The sequence below is a fragment of the Halichoeres trimaculatus genome, unplaced genomic scaffold (genome assembly GCF_033239565.1).
Source record: "Halichoeres trimaculatus isolate MK-OKI-2021-1 unplaced genomic scaffold, fHalTri1.1 fHalTri1_scaffold_12, whole genome shotgun sequence".
Classification (NCBI taxonomy): Eukaryota; Metazoa; Chordata; class Actinopteri; order Labriformes; family Labridae; genus Halichoeres; species Halichoeres trimaculatus.
Genome location: NW_027437190.1, coordinates 4,430,818 through 4,449,394, shown reverse-complemented (window position 1 = coordinate 4,449,394; position 18,577 = coordinate 4,430,818). Strand labels below are relative to the sequence as shown.

The 18,577-nt window shown below is 40.0% G+C and overlaps 1 protein-coding gene across 1 annotated transcript; it reads left to right on the top strand.

Annotated features, from left to right (window-relative positions):
• The first annotated feature begins 8,495 nt into the window (after positions 1–8,495).
• On the top strand, positions 8,496–17,073 carry fam210ab (family with sequence similarity 210 member Ab). The gene is made up of 5 exons (XM_074683563.1): positions 8,496–8,648; positions 9,717–9,751; positions 12,416–12,896; positions 13,982–14,093; positions 15,847–17,073. The coding sequence occupies exons 3-5, from the start codon at positions 12,472–12,474 to the stop codon at positions 16,144–16,146; spliced, it is 837 nt and encodes a 278-aa protein (XP_074539664.1). The 5' UTR covers positions 8,496–8,648; positions 9,717–9,751; positions 12,416–12,471; the 3' UTR covers positions 16,147–17,073.
• Positions 17,074–18,577: the final 1,504 nt, after the last annotated feature.

The following is an 18,577-nucleotide window of genomic DNA, read 5'->3' as shown; positions in this document are numbered from 1 at the left end:
TTAGGTTGGCTTGTGTGGACTCTTAAGCTCCGTTTGCACCAAGGAATCCGCTTTGGATCAGTACACTTTGGTACGGGTGTATGGAAAAAGCCTGATCCTGTTTGGGTTTCCACCAAACAGCCAACCATGCCTTTCTTGGTAGGCGGCGATGGCTGCATCAGCCACATAATAGCATGGCAACATAGCAGCCCAACACAGTATACCCTGTTAATAAATCCAGAGAAGAAGAAAAGGAAAAACACCATACTTGTGATTGGCATGTGACTGTTAGAGAGCAGCATCAAGCTTTGTTTCAGTGTGTTGTTATTTGTTACCACTGTTGCACAGGAAGTTAAAATTCTTTGGACCAATCAATGGACTGCAGTGATTTTAGCTCCACCTTCTGGGGTCAGATCAGGATGTCTGGCACCCCAACTGATGGGTACCGAAAAGTGCAATGGTACGGGTCGGTAATTTGGGGACCTGTCCTAGTTTTAGTTTTAGTAACACAATGGCCCTCATTTGTCAAACGTGCGTACGCCTAAAAAATGGGTATGCACTCCTTTCCACGCACTGATCGACATTTATTAATCTGAACGTGGGCGTCGGTACGCTCAAATCCAATGCCAGGTCTGAGTTTGTGTACGCACATTTCATGTCAGTGGGGAGCGCAGTACAGCGAGGGAAATCTGTCTGTGGAGGAGAATTATTAGATCATGCTAAGAAAAAAAAATAGAGATGCAGTTATCCATGTTTAATACACTCCCATGTCCATGATAAAGTCTCTGCAGAGAAAATTCAGAGGACGCTGGATCAAACTTTCAGCCTGGATTTTTTTAAGGAAGCTGTATTGATTACAGGATTTACTGTGAAGATGATTATTTCACTTCTTACACTACTGTCACATAAACGTGAACTGTGTGTGAAAAAGTGACTATTTCACAACAAAAGATGTTCATTTACATAAGATCACAACCTATGTGCTCATCTCGTGGTACAAATAATCATAAAATCTGGTCTCCATGCGTAATTGCTCGTGATCGACACACTTCAGCTCCAGTCCCTCCTTAGTCTGTGACAGGTTCAGGCTGGAGTCTGCAGCTTCTTTCAGAGCTCAAACACATCTTTAAAAGAAAACTTTCCACATGTCTGAACCTGAACAAAAACAATCATTAACATTGTGGCTTCTGAAAGTCAGACATCACAGATTAATTAATTAAGGTATAAACAAAGGATGTGTAAATTAAATGCTTAAAGCTCTGCTGTATTTGACTTTGTCACATCCACCCTGCTAAATCACTGCAGTGATTTCCTTGCAGGTACGTTTTTTTCTGATTCCCTCTACTTCTCCAGCTGCCAAACAAAGCGTCGTCATTTCCTCTCTACCTCTGTTGCTATGGCGTTGTCGATTACCAACATGGAGAGGTTTCTTTTTTCCTGTAATGCGTCCCTCCATGTCGTAAATTCTGTGGGTTCGGCCAGCTGAACCTTGAGTATTTAGGGGTGTGTTATGTTAATTTTTTTTTTTTCCAGCAACCACATTTATCAACAGCTGATCAGGCGTACGCTGTGATTGGCTCTGGTAGGCACGTTTCATAAATCACACGTGAACGTTGCAGTAGAATCGTTTTTACACCCAGATCTGCACCAATTCCCATGCAAGATTGATAAATGAGGGCCAAAATGCGTGACTCTTTAGGCTTGTCTAATTGTTGTCAGGGCACAAAACATTCATCCTTTTTGTGATCTTTGTATTTTGGTGACATTTGGGCTGGCTGCCGGTGCCATGGTGGACTGTAGTGGCAGGTAACTGTTATCAGCCTTAAAGTTTTTCTGTGGTTCCCTACGGCTCTTTCTTTGGCCTTGGCGCCATTGACCACATTCCTGTTCTGATTCTCATTTTAAATCCTCCTGATGCATATATATATATATATATATATATATATATATATATATATATATATATATATATATATATATATATATATATATATATACAAATTTACATCCCGGCACACGCTCTGAGGTCTGAGGGCCAGTCCCAGCTCGTGGTGCCTAAGACAAGACTCTGGAAAGCTTTGCCCCTCCACGTGCGAATGGCCCCCACAGTGGACTGTTTTAAGTCTCGTCTTAAGGCCCACTTTTATTCTCTGGCTTTTAACACCGCGTGAGTTGTGTGGTCCTCTGTGTCTTTTAATTTATTTTATCTTATTTATCATTTTAAATAATGTTTTTATTTTTTTTACGTTTTATTTATTTTATGCTTTTTACTTTTGTACAGCACTTTGGAGACGTTGGTCTGTTTTTAAAATGTGCGGATGTATATATATATATATATATATATATATATATATATATATATATATATATATATATATATATATATATATATATATATATACATATATATATATATATATATGGTGTGTGTGTGTGTGTGTGTGTGTGTGTGTGTGTGTGTGTGTGTGTGTGTGTGTATTTTATAATGTCTTTAGTCATAAGTTTCATTAACCAGGGTATTATCTGTTTATATTCCTATGTGTGATTATTTTTATTTAACATTTTTGCAAGCAGTTAATTTGTCTCTGCACTTTTTTGAATTTATATGAGCGTGTTTACATTCATTGATGTATTTGCTTGTGTTGATATTTGCTTCAGTTAGCCAAATCTTTTAGTGAATAACACCAATGGTGGAGCTCCTCATCACTGAGTTGATTTCTATTTTAGGGGGGTTCGTTCTTTTTGAGCTGTGATCTTAAACCTTTGATCAGCTGATGAACAGACAATTTCATTTTAGTTGTTGTTCCTGATTTTTTTTATTTTATTTTTTTTACTTCTGTTTATTCCTTGTGCATTTTGAGACTCTTTTTTACAGTCTTTTTGAAAATCCATCAGTGCAAAATGTAAATTCTTGTAATTTTTCAATTGATCATAAATTTTTTGATCAAGTGTGTAAATTAAACTGTTAAACAGCCACCATATGGAAAACTGTGACTTAACCTGACTTTGTTCAAGTTAAGCTGAGGCAAAGAGGCAGATCTTTAGCTTCTTCACCGACAGCTTCAGGGTGCTCACCTGTCGGTCATCATTAATGCCCTCAAGGACAAAACTTGTAAGTTTGATAACTTTTAAAATAATAATACTTTGGGGTTATGACAGAATTCATCCCAAGTACAGTGTATGCTGATTAATGAGGTACTAAGATCCAAGTCGTTTATTGAACCAGGTTGTAAACATGTTTGTTTGTGCTGCACATATCGTATCTCAAAGACCTGCAGCTTTTAGATCTTTCACATAGGCTTTGTATTTCAAACCATGGGCTGATACAAATCAATAAATTCCTGCTCTTGTCAAATACTTTTGTTTCAGTCCATCCATCAGTCTTTAACTTTACAGCACCAAATTACAGCAAAAGTTATGGTGACAAGATGATACTGTATTATCTTTGTCTGTCTGTCCCTCAGCTTGTTATTGTGGACCATAAATGATAAAGGAAGTCATACAGATCACATGAATCACATAAGTTCATCTCAAACATGCCTTCAACTGTACCTCACTTTCTCTCGACATCAGCCTGTCTCCTCCTCGCTGCTCAGACCTACACACACACACTGGATCTGTGCAGTTTCTCATATTCTCTACCATCATTAAGAACCAAACCTGTCCACACAGATCTCTGTCCCCTAAAGATCTGAGAGACGGCTTCACAGGAGCTGACATGGCTCTGTGAAAGTCCATTATGATCAAATGATCCGTCCTCCCATGCTGATTTATCAGCAAGACTAAGTATTTAGTATGCACAGTGGCATTTACTGAGGTGCTGCTTTACAGAGGAACTCACTTATTACCATAAGTCTGAAACGACAGGAGTGTTCCTACATTTATGACATGCTGTTAGAGTCCGGTGAAGCTATAAATGGGTTGTTGATGAGTGTTATTTTTATTCTTTGTCACCTCGCACAGTTCCCTGAAAGAGGCTGGAGTCTAAAAGCCTGTTTGTTCCCTGTTCTGTGAAATTCATGAAGACCTCTCATAGAGAGTTGATGTAATCAGCCATGGTGATGAGGGAGTCATCGCTCAGCAGTGATCCTACATTTAAAGGTGGCATATTAATCAAAATCCACCTGTCCATGGTTTACTACCTAAAATGTGTGTCCGCTGAATGTCTACAACCTGTGTTGTAGTTAAAAAAAAGAAAGAAAGAAAGAAAGAAAGAAAGAAAGAAAGAAAGAAAGAAAGAAAGAAAGAAAGAAAGAAAAATCTATCCTCTCCCTTCTTTGCCTGCTCCCTTTCTGAAAATCTCTCCTCAAGCGAGCTGTTTCCAGGGGCGTAGATGGGATTTTTCAACTGGGGGGGGCCAAGCTTTACACTGTAACTAAATGAGTTATTTTCTGCTCCTGAATCAAAACAGATGTATCTGGTGTATTTCAGCCGTTACGGTGTATTCAATCTACACCGACAGCTGAAACAAGATACGCTACCACTGTTTACCTGAGTAGCACATGGCATTAATTTTATGTTGAGCTGGAAAGACTCATCCGACTTTCTGAGTTGGCGATCTCACTTTGAAGGCGTTGTGTTTAATAATTGACTCGGAGCATCTAAATCCCAACATCCGTTCACACCACCTTCAGATGTAGCACTCAAACGCTGGACTCTCGTGCGCCGCAACCATGCAAATTAGTCGAACTGACATAGCATTAATCCTCTATTTTACTGGCTGTTTCCCAAAAAAAACATCAGTTTGGGCTAACGCACACCTGCAGACTGCTCCAGACAGGAGGGACCCTCTCATGTCTGGCAGTTCTGCCCTCTTCCTGCAGCAGCTTCCTCCTTCACTTGGTGAATCCTGCGTAGGGCTTTAAGCGTGTAAACTGCTGCCTCCTCTCTCCTCGTGGCACAGGTTTTTTTTATCTAAGCCACCATATTGAGTGGCAGCCCAAAGCATTAAATGTGTTCAGAGGAGAGAGGAGACTGATGAGAGGAGTGATGAGAGAGGAAACACAAGAGAGGAAACCGCTTCTGTCTGCCATGTTTTCATCAAACACCAGGATCTCAGCTGGTCTCTCTGCCTCTCTCAGTTAAAAGGTGTTTTAGCTCCAGATTCAGCCATTGTCAGACACAGGCTAATAATCTGAACACTTAGGAGGAGCTACATTAAGCTCTAAACCCTGAACATCAGGCTTTTGGTGCTAACAGCTATATAAGAAAGCACTTACAGTAATGCACTGCTGCATCCTTCCATGGTAGACACAGTAAAACACAGACTGAATAAAGCAGCAGTTGCTCATTTGGACATTTTAAAATGAGATTGAATGAAGTATTGGTTAAAAGCCTTACTTCTTCCTCTCTGAGTTGTCCCACTGCTTTAACAGCTCTCCCGTGTGGAGGACCTTGAGAAGATAATTTCCCATTTTAGTCCTCTTTTCTGAGCAGCATCTTGACAAACAGGCTGAAGCTGAAGTGGATCTTTCTTCAAAAGGCTTTTATGCAGTGGACTGGGTTTATATTGGGGGACACAGGGACCACTGTTGTTGGAACCTTGAGAGGCTACCTTACCAAGGCTGTGACGCATGTTTGTATTTTTCAGCAGTTTGTCTCTTCACCCTGTCAGCACAAGGACAGACAGCATGAGTCTCTGTCTCTCCTGTTTTTCTCAGTCTGTCCTCATATGTTTTTTCTTTTAGTCACATTTAATTTAATTTACACTGCCAAAGTAGCTGCCTGTTGCTTCAGCTCTCTCCTCTTTGTCCGTTTCTTGTAATTTTTTCGTCTCTTTTTTCGTCATCTCTGTATTTGGAGTGGATCATCACTTTGTATGGTTCATTGTTGGTCATGGACACCAAACTTTTTGTGACTTCAGTAATATTTTTACTACTTTTCTCCTGTGTTTGTCTGGAGATCCTATGTAACCATGGCTACATTGTTTACATGTGAAATTAGCTGTTAGCAGCCTGTAGCATGTCAATGCTAACTAGTGTAAAGCTTGATGATTTCCCTCGAAGTGAGGACGACGTGCTGGTTCTCAGGTGTGAGCTGGGAGGTGACGACGTGGACCTGTCCCTCCATCCATCGTTGTTGGGAACGTGGGATCTATCTCCGGTGGGATGGACGAGCTAGCCGTGCTAGCCCAGCGGCAGAGGGGCTGCTGGAGGGCAGAGTGGCATCGTGCTGTTCACGGATGTGGCTGACGGAGCTGACATCGGACGCCGGCGCCACATTGGAGGAGCTTCACCTGCTGTGAGCAGACAGGATCCAGGAGACAGAGACTGAACAGACTGCTGGGGAGGCTCAGTCCTGGACCCTGTGGAGGTGGAGACTGGCTGGGCTGGAGAGTGGTGGACAGGATGTCGTCTATTTTCATGTGGACCTTTTTGCACTGTCTATACACTTTCTTACTTTTGTCTTCTTAAATGCTGCTGTGACTCCTGAATTTCCCCTCGGGGACAAATAAAGTATTTTCTTTTCTATTCTTTTCTATTCTATTCTATTCTATTCTATTCTATTCTATTCTATTCTATTCTATTCTAGTAATTACAACAGCTGGTCTGAATGCAGAGACCAGGATCCAACATGCAACAAATGCCTTAAATTCAAATTCTACATTCATGTTTTAGCAGAAACAGGATGCATTGATCTTTTTGATATACATGATGTACAGTACCAGTAGAAAGTTTAAAGACACCTTCTCGTTTCATGGTTTTTCTACATCTTTATTGTTTTCTACATTGTAGTTTGATACTGACGTTATCAAAACGATGAAAGAACACTTATGGAATGAAGTAGTAAAGAAAAAAGTGTAAAAAAACAAAAACAAAAAAAAAAACAGAATTTGTTTCATAATTAGATTTTTAAAGTTGTCACCTTTTTCTTTGACTGCTTTGCCCACTCTTGGTACTGTCTCATCAGCTCCATGAAGTAGTCACCTGTACCCCTTTTTGTCCTAACTCGTACCAGTGCTCGTTCCAGGCCAGTGCCTGGCTTAGCACTGGTTCTCTGTGTTTCCACAGACAAAACACCGGCTCCAGGTGCCCAAAACTGATGCAAAGCAAGCGCCAACTCTTTGCTTGGGCCAGAGAAAAGCACAGACTACGTGGGGGGCAGGGCCTACAGTGACCAACGATCAACAGTAGCAAGTCATTTTTTGTTTTGTTAGGGTGTCCTCATTCATAACTTGAATTGGAGGCAAAATTGCAGCCACAATGCCTTATAGATCAGGTGTCATTTCTGACACGTTTGTGTGTTCACATTTCTCCTCTACTCTGTCTATCAGACATGGCAGAGTTCAGCCCCAGTGTGCTCACAGAAACACACACACACACACACACACACACACACACACACACACACACACACACACTGAGTAGCAGACAGTTAGGAAGTATCATCTAAAACAAATCTCTGCCTTTTTTTAGGCACTCCCAGCACCAATTTTGTGGCAGTCTCCTGCCCGAAGTGTCTATTGCCGACACTGCCTTCCACCTGAAGGACTGCGTATGCAGTGATGTACTGACGTATTATGGTGTCACTATGGCATGGCTTTAACTTGGCTCCTTGCTGATGAAAATGCCAAGCAATTTTTAGAAAGAACACGATTAGCACCATCTGAGCACACACACAAAAAACTTAATACATTTTTTCAATGGTGATGTAGATTCTGCAGCAGAGATAGAAAACACAGCTTGATGCTGAACTCTGCTGCCATCTAGTGACAATAAAATCAATAACTTTATTGCGCCTTTAAAAACATTGGTTTTCAAAATGCTCAATAACAGAAGTCTCAGAGGCATCAGGGTTTGCTTCAGTTTATATCTTAACAGCCTTAAAAACTCCTGAAACAAAGATGAAGAGGATCCAAGATTGATATTACATCATTCAGTGGAAAGTGCAGTTAAAAAGCTGGTGTGAAAAGCAAAGAGCTCGCTTTGCTGTGGGTTTAGCACTAACATTGTGGGAATACTGCCCTCTGCTGTTTGAAGCTTCGAACAGCAGAGGGCAGAGGACTAAAAAATACAAATGAAAAAAAATAAATGTATAATAAAAAAATAAATAAATGTATAATAAAAATAAATAGAAAACGATGATATAGTTTTTCCACCTTAAAAACAAATAAAAACAATATATAGAAAGATTTTTGTCATGTCATGTTTACACTGTAATGTATTTAGACCTACAAACTGTTAAGATGAAACATTCCCATGCTAAATGTATCAGTTTGTAAGGCCTAACTAATGTAAACTGCAAGTTCGTTTTTAAGTTACTTCGGTTCGACGCACATAACAGGGAAATTCAAAGACTAACCGTGATAAATATATAACAAGAGAAAGACAGGGTACACACGAGCTTTAAAAACTGTCTTCGCGGAATTTTAGGCAAGGTGAGTTAACGTGACCAAGAGGTCGACAACTGCGCTAGGCATGATGGGAAAACGATTTCTTCTATGGTATATTATCATGTCTTGCGCATAGGTCTTGCGGCAAAGCCAGAGAAACTTGAACTCCATTTCCCATGATTCCTTGCCACGTTGTGTTACATGCTGCCCTGCGCGCAGCTTGTACTGCTGCAGTTGTAAATGTGCTGCTTCAACGTCACAGAGCATAAGCACGTTCGTATGGCCGAAAGGAGAAATAAGGTCAAAATAATCCTGACACCAACTCGGAATTTAACACGTAAGTCCCGTTTTTTGTGTCTTCTTCATGTTTGTGTTTTAATGACATCACGTAGTAACGTATTGTATTTCTGACCCTGATTGAAAGTAGCGCAGCTAGCTGACAGCTAACAAGCTAACGTCAGAAGGTAAAGTTGGCAGCTGTTCCGAGTCTGGCCTTAACAAACCTGCCAGCTGCTAGACACTGCTTAGTGTAGAGCCATTTTAACAGGATAAAATGCCCCTCAGCGTTACCTCTTCTCCTGCAGGGTAAATGAAATGAAAGCAGAATGCTCGTCCTCCAACCTGAACTAGCCAATGTCAGTCTGATGTCAGCCAACCTAAAATAGAAGTCTGCAAAGCTAGCAGGAATCTAGCGGTAAACTTCCGCCCACAACTTCAGCAATAAGTCTGGCACAGTCATGATATCTGTGTGTACAGTCTTTTGAGAATGTTTTTGTTATTTTGAAGATTAAAGTATTGGCTTTTCTGCTCCTCCTGTGGTGTTAGCATGCTGCTAGCAGGTGTACCATTACTTATGTAACACTTTTCTGTTTGACTTTGCACGATATGGAGAGCCATGTTAAACATTATAGGTAAACACAGGCGTAAACTAGACTGGGATGAAGTTACATGAGTATTAAAAATGTCTTGGTTTGTATGTAGCATTATCACAGAGGCCTGGCAATGTTTACATTCCCAGATGCACCTTGAGTCACTTTATTGAGATTTGTCCATCATGATTTATTTGTATAATCCTCTCATACATACAAACATTTACTCACTAAGTGCAGGTGATATAGATTAAGTTATTTATTACACCTCTCCACCTTTAATAAGAATTATAATGCATCATTAAAACCATCTGAAGCTGTTACTTCTCTGCTCTCCAGTTGTTGAGCCAACAGTCTACAACAGTAACCCTGGACATTCATCTTCACCTCTGAAGCTATTCCTGGTCATGTGACCTTAATGTTCTGCTTTGTTGACAACAACATGCCAGTGTCCTGTCGTGACATCTTGTTTACTCTTCATTCAAAACAGTGTAACACAAACTCAGCCACTTCTTTTTTCTCTCTCCTTCCTTCAGGTGCTGCATTTATGGTCAGGCAATCATAATCTAAGGTGAGTTTGGGACCTTTAATCCCTCATAAACTGGTGTTATCTTGAGAAATGAAACTGACAGTTATAAGGGATGTAAAGAAGGTCATGGTTTGTTCGTTCTGTGTAGGATTAGAGTTAGCCTAAGTTGATCAAATCCCATTTACCTTAATTTGTGCAGAAGTTAACTTCCCTGTAAATACATACATGATGCTCATTAAGAGGGAACGCCAGGACACAAGCTAGAGTCTCATCAGGTGTAATGACAAGGAACTGCTTTAACTAAGGGGGGTAAAACACTTCCAGGGATACTTTTAGTCTGCAGCAACTGTAGCTGTGGGCCACCGTCATGTTACTGTGCTCTCCCTCTTCTGCAAAACAGACAAATGTGTCAGCTCTCAGCACCAGACAAAGCACCTGAGATTTCATTTTAAATTTTGTTTGTAGTTTGTATCACTGCTCTACTTAATTGTGTATAGGATCAACCATTAAAGCCAAACATTCCCTTCCCTTGAAGTATTTCTGATTCTTTTTCTGATCATTACAGATCAAAAAGTTGTAATCAGACTTTTAGTGTTAATAAATATTCTTCACATACTGAAGAGAACAGCAGTAATACACAGCACCCTTCTTTTTGTCTCTATTTTTAGTTGCAGATCTGCGTACCCAAGGCTGGGTATCAACCAGAAATTTTTGATACCTGTATGAATACAGATACCTTCACTTTGAAACCTGTTCCTGGGGCTGAACAATTGATTAAATTTAAACCGACATTGCAATTTAATAGAGTCCAATAAAAATTTTTTTTAGGTGCATCTAAAAAGTGCAATCCATACATTTTCCTGTGTCAGTGGTTGAGACAAAACTTTGTTTTTATTTACATTTCTGCACTTAAGTTTGTGTTTTGTTACTGATGAGAGATCAGTACAATTTTTATACATTTTTATACATTTGATATGTATGTTCACACACTGTTTCTTTTTCCTTTTATAAAACAGTGCATTCTACATGTTGACATATTTCAGTGGTTGAGCCAGAGATTTGGTCTTATTTATATTTCTGCACTTTATTTTATGAGAAATTCACAGATGAGAAGATTCTTTTTCACACCAGGCCTGTTCTGCAGTGCTTTGCTCCTTTTCTGATTTTATTTAGAGGAATTAACAATAATTTCATTACACATCTATAAGGCTTGGAGTTAAATCAATCAGTTATTATTGTACTGTGATTGTAATTGTTAAAGATACGTTATTCATAACAATTCATGCATCAATTCATCTCATTTCGTCATAACATGCAGGCCTGGCCCCCAGGAAAGACTTGTTTATATGTTGACGGTATCCTTTGTTGTGTTGGTCATACTATAGAATGGTTTATTGCTTGTGTTAAATGAATAATGTAGAATATAAACGTCCCCCCAAAAATCGCATGCTAAATCGCAATCGCAATATTGGTCCTAAAAAAATCGCATTAGATTATTTTCCAAAATAGTTCAGCCCTAGTTGTTCCTCAGCGATACTTTTTTCAATATCAATTTTATGACATCAGTTTGAACAAAAAGAAAATTACATTACACATTACGGTACAAATCTTGAGTTTTATTTTTCAGTTTTGTTATTTTCCACTCTGAGCAAGTTTTTTGTTTTGTTTTATAAAAAATGAACAACAAATAATTCCTCATGGAAAAGAGCAGCTGTATATAAGTGACTTGTCAGTATGAGTACTGAGTACATTTTAAATGTGTTTATGACTATAGATTCAACTTTGTTCTGCCAAGTCTTGTTTTTGTTTTTTTGTTTTTAATGTCAAAATAATCCTCTTCCTTTATCCGGGGTTGGGACTGGCAAAAATGACCAAAAAAGTCAAGTGTTGGTGTGATTCATTGCAGACATCTTCTCAGGCTGCAGCATACGTCATGGATCATACATTCTGTCCGCTTGCGTCTGCTTGTGCATGAAGTGTACCACGCTAAAGCTCACCTTTCCAAAGTGCCAAAGCAGACAAGTAAATCTTGTCTGAGCACAGCACACTGTCCAAACAAACTGGACTTTAGGGTTGAAGTGTCCCTTGGCACAGTACGGATGACCAGTGTGACCGCGCCCTAAGAGGAAATGCTGCGTAAGTGGCGAGGACTTGTCTGTCTGTTTTGGATAGGAGAGGGGCTCAGCAGCTGCTGGTTGTTGAGGAGAAGTACTGAAGATCAAAACGTGCTTTCACATCATTCTCCAAACATCAGAAAAGTCGCAAGATTTGTCACGAGTCCCCCCTCCCTTTTTTCCCCAAAAAATGTCAGAGGGGTCTGGAAAGTCGCTATATATAGAGACAGAGCCGCTAAGTTGGCAACAACCTGCATGCTGCAACAATGTGTAATGTTACAGCTAAACACGGGTGACATTATCGGCTCTTGATCACGTGATTAACCCTTTGAGTACTGAAACTTGGCACCAACAGATGAGGCATGTCTTGATACTCTGTATTACCGGAGCATTTTGGTTGGTGCCATAAATTAACCAAAGCTCAGCTAAAACATTGTGCAAAGGAAGCCGTATGTTACCCTCAACTCATGACGGTCATTGGATGTTACCTTCTGTCATTTTACAGATTAAATACTAGGTTTATCAATAAGCGAAGTGTTTTCCTGTTACTACTTTAAATGTTTAAAAATATTTCTTCTCCCTTTTCCATCAGTCTGTGGTTAAACGTCACAGCAGCAGAGAAGAGGAGAAGGAGCAGGGACACAGACAATGATAATGCAGCGCGTCTTTTACAACAGAACGCTGCGCCGTGTGGCAGCGCTCCGCCCTTTGCTGGTTGGTGTCAGCGCCATGGAGCCGCCCGTAGCTTTTTGTTGCTGTGCCCTCCGGCTTTCCTTACCGCCGCCCACAGGCCACTGCTTCATTTCAACCTCAGCGAGCAGCAAGGCAGCACATCAACCAAAACATCAGCCACAGCAGGAGGACCCACAATCCAGCTCTGCACCTTCAACACAGGAAGCCCAGAGAGGGGAGGCTGAGCCGGATGTTGCAGAGGTGGACCCCCTGCAGGACAAGTCCATTGGCCTGGTGCAGAGATTTAAGAAAACCTTCAAACAGTACGGGAAAGTGTTAATCCCTGTTCATCTAGTGACGTCCTCTGTCTGGTTTGGAGCCTTCTATTATGCTGCTATGAAGTGAGTATCACTGTCTGATGTGTTAAGTTCTATGTGTGACCGACAAATAGAAAAAAAGAAAGATTTCAAAGCTTTACACTTATTAATTACTATTTTTGAAAACTTCATTAAAGGTAGGGTCTGTGGGAATTTTCCTTACTTGTCAATAAACACAAATTCAAACTGGGCTCCTCCTCTTTGGATCAGTGCCAGCGGCAGCACACACCCACAGCCTCCAACAGAAGCTATGTAAACACCCTCACTAGCCCAGTAACCACCTGCAGCAGCACGTTTATGCGTGGGAGAGACTCAAGAGCCGCGCATCTGACTTGGTATGTTAGTACAAGCTAATCACGGGTATTTGACACATACCTGGTTAGCAGAAAATTAGCTGAACTAGCTTCACCCCTTGCTGCTCTCCAAGTTCCTACAAGCAAGTGAAAGTTGAGCCAAGCTTCACCTTCGTGTAGGAAAAAGCGTTATCTGTTTGGCGTTTTGTTTCACTTTGGTTGTGTCTTTTTTCGTCCACTATTTTAAGTTGCTGGGGATCGCTTCTTCTATTGGTATTATCAACACGCAAAGTCACTTGTGCACTGGGCATGCTGTGACTGGCTGATTTAACCACACTTACGCTCCGCCCAGAAATGTCCCAACACAACCAAAACATCAACATCCAGGCAGAGAAGGGGGTTGAGGCAGACTCAGACACTGACACACATGTACAGAGGCCCAGAGGAGACAATTGAGCAGGATTATTTCTGTAAAAGTGTACGTTTTTTTATTGTTTTGAGGAAAATTCTGCAGACCCTACCTTTATGGCTCTCCATAAATAAATAAATACATAATTAAACCCAGCATCTTTAGCATCTTTCATGCATAAACACAAAGCTTATGAAAGACACACGACATCCTAAAGCCTGAGTGCCTGACTGCTCTGAGCACAAAAACTAACATTGTGAATTTTTAACTTTTAAATATTATCAAACAAAGAATTTTTTTATCTGCTGTGCATCATTCACACTGTTACTCTATCAAGCAGCACTGAACATCATGAGTCGTGAAAGGTTATATGAGACATTTTTGATGGTTGATCTCTTTCCTTCCAGGGGGGTGAATGTAGTGCCGTTTCTAGAGATGGTTGGTCTGCCAGAGTCGCTTGTTGGCCTTTTGAGAGACTCCTCGAGTGGGTATGCTCTGACTGCCTACGCCATGTACAAGGTAATTTCTTTTAAGACCCCAGCTTTGTGAGTGAACACTAAATGTTTTTTTCTAATTCAGCATCAAAACATTGTAAAATAAAAAAACAAAAGACTGGGCTGCCACAACTGAAGTGCTTGATTAGATTAAACCCAGATAAATTTAAAGGAGTCTGGCAAAGATGAATAGAGTACACAACAACAACTGGATTTCATTTTATCAGATAATGGCTAGATGTCACTCCTCTGGTTCACTGCTACACATATCAGATTGTGAGTGATACTCATATTGTTATTCTCTTTTATATTGCAAGTACTCTAAATGTTACTGTGATTACCATCATCATCATTGCGATTTGGATAAAACTATATGGTTTTGTTTTTCATTTCACCTGATATCTAAATTTCTATATTATCATATATTTCTCATTTACATTTCTTACTCTTTAAAGAAATAGTATTTATTTTCTTAATTATTTATATATTTCCTTTGGGTCTCTCTTCAGTCAAATTCAGCTGCTTACTAAAAAGATATTTTGAAGAAGGACCAGCGGATTTGTATTACAGCTTTCTAAATTGATGATATGTACTATTTATTTATTTTTATTTATGATTTACTTATTCATTTCATTTAATTTATTTGAAGGATAAGTTTGGTTTATACAGCTTTTACATTTTTTATCGAATGAAGTAGAACAAAATACTCACCCAGAAGGCTTTCCTGATCCAAGCAGTGCTTCAGGAGATATTTAGATCCAAAATCGTGCAGCGGACGTCCGTGTAATGGAATCCATCTGTTTTTCACCAATTCCATCATGGTCCGCTCCGGGTTAGTCCTCTGCGTCAGTCTGTGTCACTCCAGACAGCGCTGTGTGGCTGAACTGACCTCTGAACTGACGAAGACTTTGTTAATGTTTGCCCCTCAAAGAAAGGAGTCAGCTCTCCAGAGAGTACTGCACATGTGCGGAGGGGCAAAGGTAAACAAAGTCTTCGTCAGTTCAGAGGTCATTACAGCCACACAGTGCTGTCTGGAGTGACACAGACTGCAGCAGAGGACTAACCCGGAGCGGACCATGATGGAATATTGGTGAAAAACACAAGGTTTTGGACGATTAATGCAGTTTTAGGAGCGGCGCTGTCTATGCCCCAATGGATCCCATTTTATGGACGTCAGCTCCACAATTTTGGATCTAAATATCTCCCGAAGCACTGCTTGGATCAGGAAAGCCTTCTGGGTGAGTATTTTGTTCTAGTTCATTCTGTAAACAATGTAAAAGCTGTATAAACCAAACTTATCCTATAATGTCATTTATAGTTGTATTTTCATAAAGATGGACTCTCATTTGAAGTTATAAGGACAGTCTACTATGCTAACCATCCTAACCTATTTGTTAACCCATGTTATGTTTTGTTAAAACAGAAAAGATGCATTGAAAAGTGATTCAGTAACACAACGTTTTGATAAAAAGAGAATTATTTAAAAGAAGAAGAAGAAGAAAAAAAATACTGGGTTTCATACTCCTGACCTCTTCATCAATCACCAAAGGTTCCAACGTGCTGTCATGGAGTAGATTTCTGAAGCAGTTTTAACAGTGTTGGATTCAGACCTAATCTAGCTCTGTTGATGAGTGTGCTATAAATGTTTGTCTCTATTTTCTCAGTTATCTCCTCTAAATGATGACACGTTTCCCCAAACTTCAACAACACTGGGTAACATCGAAAAATAATAACTGGCTTATGTTTATGCTAACTGTGTTACAATATCACTCCTGTAGATTGCAACCCCTGCCAGATACACGGTGACTCTTGGTGGCACATCACTGTCTGTCCAGTATCTCCGCAAGCACGGCTACTTATCCACACCACCGCCAGTGAAAGAATACTTCCAGGACAAAATGGAGGAGACGAAGGAGAAACTGTCGGAGAAGATGGAGGAGACGAAAGAGAGATTTTCAGAGAAGATGGAAGAAACTAAAGAACGTTTCTCTGAAAAGATGGAAGAGACCAGGGACAAGCTTTCTGAGAAAATCCAAGAAACCAAAGACAGAGCGTTTTTTAGAAAGAAGGGCGAATAAAGAAACCATCTCTTACTGGAGACGCCTCTGAATGATCCTGTTTGTCCCCGTCATGTAATCAAAGAGTATGAGCAGAGTAACAGGTGGCTCTGAGAGGCTATCAAAGCTTGAAAAGACAGAGAATCTTTATCCTAAAATTTCACCCTGCACTTCTGAGTAATCACCTGTCGTCTATTTACCCTAAGTGTAAAAATCAGTCCCTCACGGTCCAAACTTAACCACTTTGCACTGTAAGTGTAGACTAGAGGGCAGCTTAGCAGACTCACAGCAGTGCTACGATATCAGCCTGTCATCTCAGACACACATCTACGCTGACTCACGAGGTCTGGCTTCATCTCTGTGCTGGTAGCTGTTTAATAAGGGGCAATGTTCACATTCATGCATGAGAGGAAAACGGTGTGGGGCTTCAGAAGAACTGAAAACAATCGACGTGCCTGTAAAAAACAGCATCTTTATAAGACTGAACAGGAGAGAGCAGCGCTGATCCTTCTGAACTTGAAGCTCATGGTAACGTGTGTGTGTCTCAGTCCATCAAAGCCTTTCTGAAGGCTGGGTCTCTCTTTGTGTCTTTTCTAACGTGAGCGGGAAGAAATTAAGTTTTTCTAATGTATTTTTAACTGATAGCCTGAGCTAATATATGACATTGTTGTACCACTTGATGTGTCGACTGAAAGATGCGAATGGTGTGATGTCAAGGTGTTTGAAAGCTGTTCCTGGAGCAGATACATCAAACGTTGGTTTACATGGGATGATTTATCAGTCATACATGCAAACATGCAGTGAGTTCAGTGTGGGAACAGAAGATGAGCTGAGTCTCACAGGCTGTGTCTGAGGAAATGTCAGGGTACTTTGGTAGATAAGAATATGTTGTCTGCAGAAATTCAAACAGATGTCTGGTTAAAAGCCACAACTGAATAAAGTCAAATGCAAATCATTAAAGTTTGCGTCCTTATTGTTGTACCCTGTAGTGTGTGGCCAAATGATGTTTTATTATTCAACAACTCTTTATCAATACCAAATCTTATGATTGAAAGAATCTGATGGGTAAAAAATGTCCTAATAGGTTTATTAAAGGAGCTGTGAGGAGTTTCTAAGTGATCTCGCTAAAGTCTTCCTTCTAGATATATGCCTGATTGTAATCCACACTTTAAAATGAGATTATCATCACCAATATTACTCATTACAGGTTATTTTAAAAAGCTACTTCTTAGCTTCCTGATCGGGTCGAGCAGGACTGGATTGATTTACTGCACGTCCAGGTCTCCATGACAACACCACGCCGGCTGATGAAGTTTGGTAGTGAAAAGAGAGATCTGTGTTTCTCTCTGTTGAAAACAATTTCTGTGATTAATTTTATATTGATGGTCGACACTGGAGCCTAATTCCAAAACAAACGCACACCTCGCACCACAAAAAAGAAATGTACGCATGTCAACACTTAAGAGGCCTTTTTTGTCAAAGTACTGAGGGCCAACATTGGTATCACACATTTTAAAATGAGACTGTGTTGCCTCTGTGGCTTTACTTGGGTTTGAGCTCCCTCTGCTGGTCAGAGGCTGTAATTGTCTGCACGAAAAAAATAAATAAAATGCCACTCTGTAAGCTGGAATCCTAAGAATAAAGAGACAGCCACACAGGGGGAAGTGGAGGTAGGTGATTGCAAATTTGCAAACATGTCTAACTTTCATCATGGATGCCGTCAGAGCTTGGCTGTAACTTTTTCACTCAACAGCCACTATTGCTAGTGGTTTCCCAGAGTTTTTGAACCACACAGCATTTTCTCTAGGCACAATTTTATTGTTGGATAATTGTGTTTAATGTGATTAAAGCTGACTATGAAATGCTAACGTTTGCTTGAACTAGATTTAAAACCTTTTTGAATGTAAATGACTCCTGTGCACACTCAAGTCAAGACTACATAAATATTTGATGCTACAGGTTATAACCAGGTACTCAGATCTGATCAGGCTGTGTGTGAAGTTGTGCTCCTATTATATGAAAACATAGAGCCTATTAAGACAAAGTAATTAAAGGAGCAGTTTATTATTGTATATAATAAAAGTGGTAAAGGGGTATGGAAGATTAATTTAAGATAAAAACTAAACAAAGAACTATCAAGAGACACTGTCTGCTTATTTATTTATTTACAACTGTATTTTTCAGTAATTAGTAAGTAGTTTTTTTTTTTTCCTGGACTGTAAGTCGCTCGGGGTATAAGGCCCATCAGTCAAAAAAGGCATGGCCCTCCTGGAGGTCAAGCACACAACAGACACATAATCAATATGATGTACGCTTAATGAGTTCAAATAGAAAGTGGACAGTAAAATCAATTTTCCCTCACAAATTTAAAAGCACTACTTCTTCCCAAGTGGACTAAGGACTAAGCCGTGCATGCTCAGAGTGAATCAGGTGATACCTACTTGTTCTGAAT